At 39.6% G+C, this 12,898-nt stretch overlaps 1 protein-coding gene across 1 annotated transcript; it reads right to left on the bottom strand.

Annotated features, from left to right (window-relative positions):
* Positions 1-429: 429 nt before the first annotated feature.
* LOC107592031 (sal-like protein 3) lies at positions 430-10,972 on the bottom strand. The gene is made up of 4 exons (XM_016281388.1): positions 10,705-10,972; positions 4,128-7,199; positions 2,669-3,012; positions 430-1,748 (listed from the first exon to the last, which is right to left on the bottom strand). The coding sequence occupies exons 1-4, from the start codon at positions 10,784-10,786 to the stop codon at positions 1,353-1,355; spliced, it is 3,894 nt and encodes a 1,297-aa protein (XP_016136874.1). The 5' UTR covers positions 10,787-10,972; the 3' UTR covers positions 430-1,352.
* Between the last annotated feature and the right edge of the window lie 1,926 nt (positions 10,973-12,898).

Here is a 12,898-nt window from a genome sequence, read left to right as displayed (position 1 = left end):
AAATACAAGTAAGGTGACAAACAAAAATATTTTGTTTGAGATTTATTTATTGAGGGTGGCAGCAATATTGCATCTTAGAAATAAATCCAGTTCAGTCAGCGTGTTTGAGACACCACCTCAGTTGTTCCATGTAAAAATACTGATGTGCAGACAGAAAAGCAAACCTGGTGTACTTTTTATTCGTTATAATGTATCTGAGTACAAAAATAGTCTCCTTTTCATGCAGAGGACACATTGAATCCCTTGTTTCACCATTACCTATCTTATGAAAAAACTGCTCGTTCATATTTTAATGTTTTTTCCCCAACACTAAACAATATATTATATAAGGAAAATAGCACTACAAAATAAAATAAAATAAAAAACACTAAAAATGACCTGACATGACACGCTTAGTGAATAAGACATAAGCTACCATTACAGACAAGTATATTTCTTTTCCCTTGTACATGAATGTTTCTGGAAACATTTATTTATTTTGTTCTTGATAGGAAAACACACTTTTAAATTGTGAAATAGAATTGTCCTGCAACACGTTCAGATGCATCACAAGGGCTTCATTGATAACTATACCTTAAACTGAAGTGTAAAGGTGTTTTTAATGAAAGATCTTTATTAGCAGTCTTATTATACTTAATGGTCTCATGTTGGCCCACTAATTAATTTTGCATGTAAAAGTAAATAAGGCAGAGAATAGCATAAAACATATAATTAGCATTAATAATAACATAGCACAGGCTGGTATAAGATGGAACGTTTCATTGCTGAAAGCAGCTAAAATGACACTAGCTTTCATGGTGGTGTACTTGATTTGCATGAAAATAAATGGTTTGCATCCAATGCATAGCAGCAAAGCAGTGGGATGTCAAAGAATAATACATCTCTTTTCAAAGCCTCTGAACTGTCTCTTTATCTTTTGCTCGGGGATTTAAGTTACATACTTTCAGCTGTAGCTATATTAAGACCACAGTTTGGGAATTAAAAGTTTCTATTATATATGCAAACATGTTCCCTTTCTCATGAATAGGGCGATGTTTAACAGCAAAATCAGAGGGTAAAAACAAATAAAATAAAATACATATTTACAACATAAAATAATCATTTCATCTCAAAGCAATGCCCTTGGATCAAGTGTAAGGTTTCAGTCAGTGGACATAATTGAAAAACTAACCGTGGCCTCAGTTTAAACAATAAAATAAAAAACAAGTGCCATTATAGCATAAGATAAACTGAAACTTTTCCCACATGAATCAAGCACATTCTAAAGAGTTTATTCTGATTTTTAAAAAATCAAGACACGTTGAAATTTGCAATGTTCCTTATGCAAGGAGAAATAATATGTCGCCTTTACTTTAATTGATTCCAATGTCTTTTTTGTCATCAATCATCATGGAGAAGTGTTGTCCAGCACCCCTTTCTAAGCCTGTTTTTTCCATGGCTGTGATTGGTGGGCTGTTTCCAGTGCTAGCCTTGTCCGTGGCCACAGTAATGGCAGGAAGCTGGGGGACTCCTCCACTCTGAATGACGGATATTTCATTGTTCCTCATTGCTAAGCCATTAGTTATAGCTGCTGCATATCGGGTCCAGAAGTTTTGGTCCACATTCATGGCCCGTGCTGCTAAATCCTTCTGAAACGCTTCGCTGAATTTCAGGGCGTCACCGCCCAGAAGGGCAATTGGGTTTTCCACAGACAGACGTCTACCTCTACGGGCAGGAGTGTTATTCCACATATGGGTGCCCATGTGCACCTGTAGACAAACAGAAATGAAAAAGAAATCAATAACAAATATTTTTACGATATTTGTGTGTCTGTAGCTTTGAGCTGTAGGCTAAATTACAAAAAATGACTCATGTTGCGACAACCACCATGTGTATTTTATTAATTAATTTATTCTTTTTTTTGATTGACAGGATGGTGAAGAATTGACAGTAAGGGGAGAGAGAGGGGGAATGTGAGTGGGCCTTGACCAAGGACGGGCTCATACCCGGGTCCACACATGCACAATAGGCTTTTACATGTTGGGAACTTAACACAATTCAACAATGGTAAGCATTTTATGAAAATGATAAGAATAAAAATAAATAAAATAAAAGCAAATAATATGTTTAATTAAAAAATGTAAACATAATTTAAGAGCTCATATATAGTTTAAGCTACTCACTTGTTGAATAAAATACAATAATGATCACACATACCTTGAGATTACCCTTGGTTGTGAACGCTCGACCGCAGACAGAGTAATAACAAATATTTTTACGATATTTGCAGCATTTGTGTGTCTGTAGCTTTGAGCTGTAGGCTAAATTACAAAAAATGACTCATGTTGCGACAACCACCATGTGTATTTTATTAATTAATTTATTCTTTTTTTTTGATTGACAGGATGGTGAAGAATTGACAGTAAGGGGAGAGAGAGGGGGAATGTGAGTGGGCCTTGACCAAGGACGGGCTCATACCCGGGTCCACACATGCACAATAGGCTTTTACATGTTGGGAACTTAACACAATTCAACAATGGTAAGCATTTTATGAAAATGATAAGAATAAAAATAAATAAAATAAAAGCAAATAATATGTTTAATTAAAAAATGTAAACATAATTTAAGAGCTCATATATAGTTTAAGCTACTCACTTGTTGAATAAAATACAATAATGATCACACATACCTTGAGATTACCCTTGGTTGTGAACGCTCGACCGCAGACAGAGCAGCCGAAGGGTTTTTCGCCAGTGTGTGTGCGCTCGTGGATCTGCAAGGCACTGGCAGAAGAGAAGTTCTTCCCACATGCTCTGCAGTTGTGTTGCTTAGGGGTCCGTCTGGGAGGGGGTGGTCCAGTGAGTGAGGTGACGGCTGGTATCATCACCTCAGAGCGCGAGGTGGGAGACTGCAGGCCAAATGCAGGGAAAGGCCCCTCTTTTAGAATGTATGGTCTATTGCAAGCATTCATCTCCAGTTTCACTGCAGTCGGCAAATTTTTTGTATCCTGTTCTGTAGACCTTTGAGCATTTTCTGAAAATAAAAATAAACAATTAGTATAAAATCAGCAGTGTAATAAAACAAATAAATACCATAATGCTGTGTATTAAGTGTTAAAGATGAAGTGTGTCATTTCTGGCCACAGAATGCCAAACAGAATTGCAGGTTTTTATTCAAATTTTAATAATAATGAATCATTTATATAGATTAATATTTTTAACATTTCTTCTAGAAACCTCCAATGCATGAAAAAACAGACTAGTCCAGCTCCAAACTCGCACCATTAGTTGAGCTATGTTGCGGTGTCAGGCATTGTGTAGCACCACAATGTTTACACATTTCAGGTAAACTGAATACGGCTTACTTACAGTTGTCTCTGCATATTTAGCTAGGATAGGAGATTAAAAAAAATATGACACTTCAACTTTAAAGTAATTCAAATTATACAAAAAATACAACAGATTTTTGCTGCTTATTTAGTTTACTAAGAAAGCTGTTTTGAACATTTTACCACAAAGTAATTTCATTATTTTCAAATCACTTATATTTGTAAATTGGATTTTGTGTTAAGATTACATGAATCATTTTTATTGGCATAACTAGACAGTGGAATTTTAATTCCCTGCATGCTTAGCATATGACTGCATTAGCAGAGTACATTTTAAAAATAAATGTTATTTTACGTGTTTCTGAGTAAAAGGAAATACTACTGATGTTTAATGTTCATTTATGTTAGAAGAGTTTCTGTTATTTTGTAATCTTTGTGTGGTTGCTGTTGTTCTAAAGAGTGGAGCTTGTGTTTAGGCTGTGGGCTACATGATGACTACAGTGTGTGTGTTGCTTCGCTCAGAAAGAATAACTGCTAACGCCACTACTGAGACTAGGTTCATCTTACTCGTTCATCCCATACATTTCATATAATAATAATAAATGATGTTATATTTAGTATGCTGCTATCTAACACAAGGACATACATTTAGGTTTGTTCGAAAAAACATTACTTGTTTTAAATTTCATGTTCTAGTCTTCTAAAAACCTAAAATAACTTTTATCTAACTAAAATAAGCTTTTCTCAATTTAATTAGGTTCACTGAGCAATTTTTTAGTGTACAGTGTTTTACTGGTATCATATAGCAGTTTTAGCTTACCATGTTCCTTATTAAAAAACTGCATGTTGAAAGAGTTTTCTTTCTTGAATGTAGAGTTGATAGGCTGGATTCCTGTTTGATTAACAGTCACCTCGTTGACTGTATTTGCTGCAGGACAATCTGTTGTTTCAGATTTTACTATAGATGTTGCCTCTGGGACTTTAAAGGAGAGGTTCAGAGAGACTAAGTGCTCATGTTGGCCCTCAGGTTGACTGTTGGGATAGGGTGAAATGTGAATAGAACTAGACGAATGTGGCATTAAACTAGTTTTTATGCTGTGGTTCTCCATCTCACCAGTGGTGGTAGAGCCCAGAGCATGAAGATCGTTATGCATAGGTCCGCACCTGACCATCATTTTTCCATTTGATTGGCTGAGATTGACGGATGAGTCTTCCCCTACGCTTTGAGTTTCTGATACACTGGTTGGAAGCGAGTAGATAGGCGGTGGACTGTCTGAAAACGAGCTCAGGGTGTTTTCATTGTTCTCCACAACATCCCCTTCTTCTTCAAATGAAATATCATCAAGACAGTCATCATCATAAGTGCTCATGCTGTCAAAACTCTCCATATCTGTATCTTTCTCGTAGATGGTTTCTGCCAGAGGAGTGTTTGGAATCTGCCCACCCATGTGCATGCGTATGTGCTGCTGTAACACAACTGCATTCGTGAACTTTTTCTGACAGATCGGGCATGAATGTTGAATCCGAAGAGGAGGCTTTGCACGGTGGACACCAAAGTGTGTCTTTAAGTTACCCTTTGTGGTGAATGCTCGTCCACAAACCTTGCATTTAAATGGCCTCTCCCCTGTATGGATGCGGTAGTGCATCTTCAGCGCGCTCTGACAGCTTAGCACGCGGTGACAGATAACACACTGATTGGGTTCCATCATCTTCTTATCAATGTTTTCCACAAGCTGTTGGAGCTTCGATGTCTCAGATGTTTGCATAGAGTCATGGAGACCACCAAATGGGAACTTGGCCTTGAACTGATCAGAGATGAGTAGAGGAGAGGACGACTTATTATCAGCTGAAGGAGCATCAGTGGACTCAGTTACATTTACCTTAACAGGTTTTTCTGTAGACGTGGACTGCGGAAGCAGGATGTTGGGATTGTTAGCGTTTCTAGTCATACTGTTTGATGGCAGGTGCACTTCTTCTGTGTTGAAGCTATGTGTGATCTCTCCTTCTCTGTTTGATTTAGGGGAGGTCGCAATGGTGGACATATCTGTCTCAGTGCCGGTGGGATTAGGCGACGACGGTGCAAGTTCACCTCTGGCTGGCGACAGCCTGTGTGGAGATCTTTCAGAGGGTGTGCTTGTAAATGAATCACTTAAGCTTTCAATAACTGGTACTGTGGGAGGCAACTGCAGACCCACTGAGGACGGCACTGTCGAAAGAATAGGCTTGCTATCTAACCAAGTAGGTCCTGCCTTCTCTGGAGGAAAAGACATCCCATAGGGGATCCCGGAACTGGTAGGGATATTGTCAAGATATTCTGGGACTGGGTACGGGTTCATCTGAACATGAGGGTACTTCTCCTTGTGCCTTTGGAAGTGGACTTTGAGGTTTCCCTTTGTCGAGAAACGGTTGCCACAAATGTTGCATTTGAAGGGCCTTTCGCCTGTGTGCGAGCGTAAATGGATCTGCAAGGCGCTGTCACTGCCGAACACTTTAGCGCAGAATCTACACTTGTGCTTAAAGAATGGATCCTCGGAACTGGGCTTGCTGTCAAACATTGAGACGCTGGGCAGTTTGCCCTTACGGTACTTCATCATTGCAGCAAGTGGGTCTAATGCACTGGCAGTGGCTGCAATACTGGCCAGCGGATTGGGAAATATGACTCCGTTGGGAGGGCTTTGAGGTAGTAATGGTAGGTTGGCAGAAGGGCTAAGGAGGCTACTCTGGCCAGCTGATAGTGGGCTGGGAGTGCTTATGGACTGGGTGTTGCTAACGCTAGAGTGCGATCCGCTACAGGTGGGCAAGAGCGGAGAAGCCCCGCTGTAGCTGAAGAGATGAGGGCTGGAACTTGATATGGAAGCAGTGGCACTCTCCAGTGCTCTAGAGCTGATTTGTCCACTGCTTGGCTGGGAAGACAGCAATGGTGGCCTCGCAAGCATAGATGCTTGGGATACAGAAGCCTGCCCATTCACTGCAGAGGGCATGACCCCAGATAATGTTATGGAAGCAGTGGCACTCTCCAGTGCTCTAGAGCTGATTTGTCCACTGCTTGGCTGGGAAGACAGCAACGGTGGCCTCGCAAGCATAGATGCTTGGGATACAGAAGCCTGCCCATTCACTGCAGAGGGCATGACCCCAGATAATGGAAGTACAGGGGGAGGAGCGATGCCCTGGAAATTGTAAGTGTTAGAGTCTGAGGGCACGCTTTTTGAGGCAGGATTAAGGGCGGCTTGCGTAGGCTGCCTATTCATTACAGCGACCTGGCTGCGGATCTGCTCAATGAGCTGTAATTGCTGAACCTGCTGCTGCTGCAGCGCCATCAACTGCTCCAGAATCATGGGTATCGCAGCTGAGTTCAGCTTGCCTGCAGACCCCGCACAGTGAATGCTCTGGGAAAACTGAGCAACGGCCACTTGGGTGCTGTGAAGAATCTCCAGGGTCACATTGGTGCTGGGCATGTCATAGTGATTGGTTATAGGTGGTGCAGGGGAACAGGCGGTGTTTTCATTGTCAAGTGGTAGAGGGCTGAGGTTTGATGTTTTATGCTCGGGCAAACTTATATCCATTTGTTCATTCAGGTCGATGATGTGCGTTTCCTCAGGCATCTTGTCGACTTTCTCAGCCAGCTCAGAGTTGAGCTCACTGACCTCCATTTCTGCTGAGTCACTGTGGGCACTCAAGAGGGACTCTGTCGGCGATCCTCGGGAAATGGTCTTCTCTTCATTCTCCTTTACTATCAGCACAGGGGGGTCGTCCGTGCACTTCTGCTGGTGCTCCAGCATTTCGGACCACTTGAAGAATTCAGCACAGCACCTCTCGCACACGTGCGTCTCTTCGCCTCCGCTGCGGCTCTCCGTGCCGCTGTCCTCCTCATCGCCTCCCCTCAACAGAAGCGCTGGGAGATAAAGACACAGAGAGAAAGCGTGTGAATAGAAATTTCTGAGATGATAGATTTTTCACAGCTATTCTTGGAGGAGTGAACAATATAGATAAACTAAATCAATTGTACCACTTTACCAATTACTGAAAGTCAGCCTCTTTGTGCTCATGCTCCAAAGACTCAGACGATAATTTTCTTTGCACAATCCATCAAATTATGCGACCTATCTATTGAATATACGGGAGCTTAATGAAATTCTATAGGGGATATTGATTTCCAATGTTTTTATACAATTCACAGCTGCACTGTCAGTTGAGGTCAAATTGAGTCTTTGATTGACTAATCTGCACTCTCCATTGCTATCAAACACTCTTATTTCCTGATGAATTTGAAGAACTAATTCCTCTCCACTTGACATTGTTGAGAGAAACAGTTATCTCTTTTTGCTAAAGGTGTACAATCTTGACAAAATGGTTTCAGCTTTAAATGTGTAAAAAGCACAACTAACTTCAAATTGTTTTAAATCATGTCATATTTGATCATAAAAAAAAAAACAATTTTCATTGAGTCTTTGTCAAAGCCTTTATAGTGTATTTATCTTTAAACAAATCTGTTCAGTGTCATTTTCTCATGGAATCAGTAAATTATATAATGACATAAACATGAAGCATGTCAATACTGAACAAGAATGCACAACTTAAAAATGGTGCTGGGCATGTCATAGTGATTGGTTATAGGTGGTGCAGGGGAACAGGCGGTGTTTTCATTGTCAAGTGGTAGAGGGCTGAGGTTTGATGTTTTATGCTCGGGCAAACTTATATCCATTTGTTCATTCAGGTCGATGATGTGCGTTTCCTCAGGCATCTTGTCGACTTTCTCAGCCAGCTCAGAGTTGAGCTCACTGACCTCCATTTTTTATCATATTTTATTGTAATATAAAATGCCATGAAAGATATATTCACTGTATGTTTCTTTATCACACCTTTTATCGCCTTAATGTAGCCACACTGAATATGTTTATGAATAAGAATATTGTTGGATAAAAATTTCAGAAAAAGTCACAGTGAGAGAGAGTGAATAGAGGATAACAGAATATCTGAAATAATTTTGTAGTCAGGTGTTGTTCTGTTTCTTCTCAGTTTTTGTGAGCCTTCCTCAGAGTAGTTACAATGTGGGTCATTTGCTCGTCTAATTCCAGTAACTGTGTGGGTGGTCTGAAAACCCTTAACACCGAAAGGTGAGAGCTAACTGAAACTGATCTAGTGAGGCAACCATTTAACTTAAGGCCGTGCTGCAAATCTTAAAATGTTCACAGATTAGTTCATATAGATATAAGCATTTACTAAATAGCCTAAATAGAATTACAAAAAAATTCCTTTGGCGTCCCCAGTGAAAAGACGGACAAAACTGTATTCACGAGACAGATATACAAATTCTTAAATCAAAAAAGACATTCTGTGGGGCCCTGTAGCATGAGCCACTACAAAGATTAAAAAACTTGTGAGATTCCTAGGGTGCTCAGCTGGTAACCGTGGTTTTGGTAGCTAGCTGGATCATTTCGACATGAGACAGACAAAGGTTACAACGGAAAAATTTCTCAGGCCCCAAAAGAAGAAAGCTAAAATGCTATTAGACAATCGTTACTGTAGAGGCCTGATGAATGGCATTTGAAGGCGAACTGAAAGATGTACAAGGGCAAACACAAAAGTCAAAATGATTGTGTTGACGTCGACAAAATGAGAGAAAACAATCAGCTAAGTACATATTGCATACATGGATAAACCTGTGAAGTCAAATGATTATTATTATTATTCATTTAAAATAGAAGCATAATTTGTCATTAATTCAATTAGAAAACAATATGCCAATTAAACTTTTAACAGATAAAAATTACAGATGGTGTTAGCTCCCTAAGTTACTTTAGTTTGTTAGTATATTTTCTTAAATGTATTGAAATACACAGTGTGTTTGAGCTTTATCTTAAATTTCTGCACTTATTGGACATTAATTTAGTACATTTCAGAATACTTGAGCAGATGTTTTATTTAAAAAAAAAAAAGAAATTTGTTCAGAGGTAAAAAAAAAAAAAACCCAAAAAAACTGGTGACTAAAGCAGTCATTTTATTTGACTAAATGTAAAAAAAAAAAAAAAAGCTAAACCACAGTTTATACTTTATGAAAACGTTCAAGATTTAAAAATGATTAATTATTTCTACTTCAATATTGTTGCAGCAGGTTTTCATTTGAATTCTGTAATTACTCTTCTAAAGGATCAGGCCTGATTATAATGAATTCATCTGTTTTAAAATGATCTGAAGAACAATAAACGTCTTTCACTGTCTGTTTTCAAACCATACTCTGATTCTCTTCTCTTAGGTCGATCTTTGTGTTGCAGTAAATACTTTAACGCGATTTAAATGAAGACACAACTTCGACACCAACCAAAGTGTGAGGATTTTTCATGTGGGCACGTAAGTAACTTCATTACCATGACAAAAGGAATTATTCTCACGCAAACAGACGAATGTTAAAGGTTTTGTTTGGGTCTTGCAATGGGACACTTTTGTAGGTTTTGCAGTGCTTTATTTTGGTGCTTTATCAAAAGCAAGAATAGATGCACAGCTCTAATCTAGCGTTACTGATTATAGCCTAATTAATTCATTTTAAATCATGTTAGCTAAATCAATTTTTTTTAAACAGTCTAGCCTATATGAAACACAAAACGAAATAAATATGGCCTATAGGCCTACGTGTACAGTTCCTAATTAAGCAAATTAAATCGCTGAGAACATTGTATGCCCTTAAATTCTAAATTACTTTAATGAATTTAACAGAAGTTCTTAGCAAAGAGCTAGAATAGCCTACTGAAAAGACATTAGAAATTACGGCTTCATTATTTAGAAAACAAAAGCTGTTCGGCATTTTTGTCAAATGACACATAATGAACGTTTGACACGAAATTTCCAAAAGCTCGTATTTGTATGTTTCATGTAGCCTAGGAATATAAACGTACTTTACGCGTGTTTTATGATGCACTCTTTAAAAATGAAGGTTCGAATAGAATTTTACAATCATCTCATAAGGAAATCTCCACACGTAACTTTTTATTTGATTCTTTAGAGAACATCTATATACCGGTGCTTTAAATAACATAGAAACCTAACATTAAGAAGTTTTTCATCTCCAAAGAACCATATAACTTACAGTTAAAATGGCTCTCTGTTGAACGTAAGAATCATCGAAGAACCTTAATTTTTTTTAAGGGTGAAAAACTTTGTCTTGAGTTCCATCTAGTCTACTTGAACTGAACACAGCGTGGTATAAACGTACATATGCTTACTAAATCAAGTTCTTTTTACTCTAAGATTATTTCTATGTTCAAAGTGTCCGTTCTATGCCATGCATCCTACAGCGTGTTTTCATCACCACTCGAAAAGAACCATAAAACATCGCAAAATTCTGACAAAAGAAACTTGTATCTAAATAGCCAAATAAAAGACTCGTATTTCAATTCACATACCGTTATCCGGACTTTTGTCCGACTGTGTTCCTTCTTCGTCCGATCTGAGATGCTGAGGTTTCGCTTGCTTTCTTCGGGACATGTCTCTGCGCTTCGCGTCGGCGCTCCGATCTGCAGAAACATCGGACGCAGGCAGTCCCGTCCAGTCCCGGGGTCAGTGAATAAGAGATATTAGATGTTGTGACCGTTGTGCAGATTGCGCATGTCGGCGTTATAATGATAGAGGGTCATGTATTACGTTGCGCTGCATGAGGGATTGGCCGCGCGCCAGTAGACACTCTCTCTGGATATGGAAATGAGGGATGGACTGAGTAATTAGCCCGTTTCACTTCCTCACTTTCCCCCTTTTTGCTCTCTGTTCACGTAGGACCACAAACTGGACGCAAACAAGTGCGTCTACAGCTCTGGTGGCACTTCACATGGCGTAAAGTCCATTCGTAGTTTGTTAAACATCACCGTAAGTACGGAAAAGCAGTCTTGTCACGCTCACACGCCTTCTTTTCAAATAAATGACAGCGTGAGTTACATTCAAGCACCTTTAAAACAGGCTCTTTCGACGTGTATTGATTCAAGTTTAAGCATAGCTTTCCATCAAACAAGTTTTGTTTAATTTTTATATCTATGCAAGAAAAGTTTGTTCTGACAGGCGAATATCTAGATACCTATAAAAGCAGTTGCCTCGGTAAATAGTTGGCTGTTTGCCTATTTGAATGGTTCGGTTAGTCTAATTAAAGCTTAAACCCCCAGAGAAAGTCAAAATAAAATGTTGACTGTTTTTAACGGTAGATATTATTTAAAACAATGGTTCAATAACCACAAAAGTTAGATTGCAAGTTAGTACACTAAATAGACACCAGCAAACAGTCGCGTTCGCCTGAGGAGGTCACCATAGCAACAGTAGGCTGCTAGAACGCTTTCCGTTAGGACCTGTATGGGACGGTACGTCGACAAAACATAAGTACTGCCATAATTTATGGCTTGCGATACATTTACATACCACAAGTATATCACAAAAAGTGTTTTAAAAGTTTTCACGGGGGGGGGAATAATTCAGTTTCGTGAGAGGAACCTGCACAGAACGTGCGCTCGTAATCGTAGAGTTACACGAGAAACGTCTAGAACGCAGTCGAATGATTCGCACACTGTTTAGGAATATGTTGGCAGCAAACACCGTTCGTTCTGTTCTCGGACGGTCCGTCTGCTCTTCGCTCTTGCCGAAGACGCATCCTCCATAGTTCATCCAATTTAAAACTATGCGTGTTCCTGCAGATTCCAGAGTCCCAAAAGGTGCATGTCTTCGTGTAGGAGCTGAACTGAAACGGGCGTTCGCCGATTTTCTGCTGCAAATGTGCGTGTAAACCCCAGCAGAAGTCCTGGAGAGATGCAGGAGGGCTGTTCTGTGTACGCTGATTGCATTAGGCGACCACTAGGTTATCATAGAACGATGGACCCCTGTTCAACCTGCTCTTTTTTTCTGTTTACTTTTTGCCTAACTTCACATCTGTTACAAAGCCGACTTCATAAGGATAAAAAAAAATGTCTTCGTGTAGGAGCTGAACTGAAACGGGCGTTCGCCGATTTTCTGCTGCAAATGTGCGTGTAAACCCCAGCAGAAGTCCTGGAGAGATGCAGGAGGGCTGTTCTGTGTACGCTGATTGCATTAGGCGACCACTAGGTTATCATAGAACGATGGACCCCTGTTCAACCTGCTCTTTTTTTCTGTTTACATTTTTCTGTAACTTCACATCTGTTACAAAGCCGACTTCATAAGGATAAAAAAAAAAGATATGGCACTTATTTTGTGATGTGCAGTGTGGTGCCATATAAACCTAACAGTAAACTTCAGTTATGTGTCTATCATGATAGCTGCTCTCAAGGGATCAGACGACATTCACATCTGACCAGTATCGCTGGTGTATAGCGGCCAAAGGGCCCTAAATCAGCGATACATCATTTCCATTACAACACAAGTAGAACAATATATAAGCCTATTGATCGGCGTCTCTGTTACTCTTCTGGTGTAGAGAGATAAGCGCAATATAATTTCGTTTGACCTATCTGTATGGCCAAGTGATGGATTGCCAGGGTAACCGAGGGCTTTTATCACAAAACTCTCCCAATGATGTACTATTGATTGTCCTTAACTAGCTTTTCTGGCAAAAATCAAAAGTCCCTTCCTCGCCATCCTCTTCAT

This window comes from Sinocyclocheilus grahami, unplaced genomic scaffold, assembly GCF_001515645.1.
Source record: "Sinocyclocheilus grahami isolate Dianchi unplaced genomic scaffold, SAMN03320097.WGS_v1.1 scaffold149.1, whole genome shotgun sequence".
NCBI lineage: Eukaryota > Metazoa > Chordata > Actinopteri > Cypriniformes > Cyprinidae > Sinocyclocheilus > Sinocyclocheilus grahami.
The sequence above is the reverse complement of the archived record's forward strand: the minus strand, read 5'-3'. Positions and strand labels throughout refer to the sequence as shown.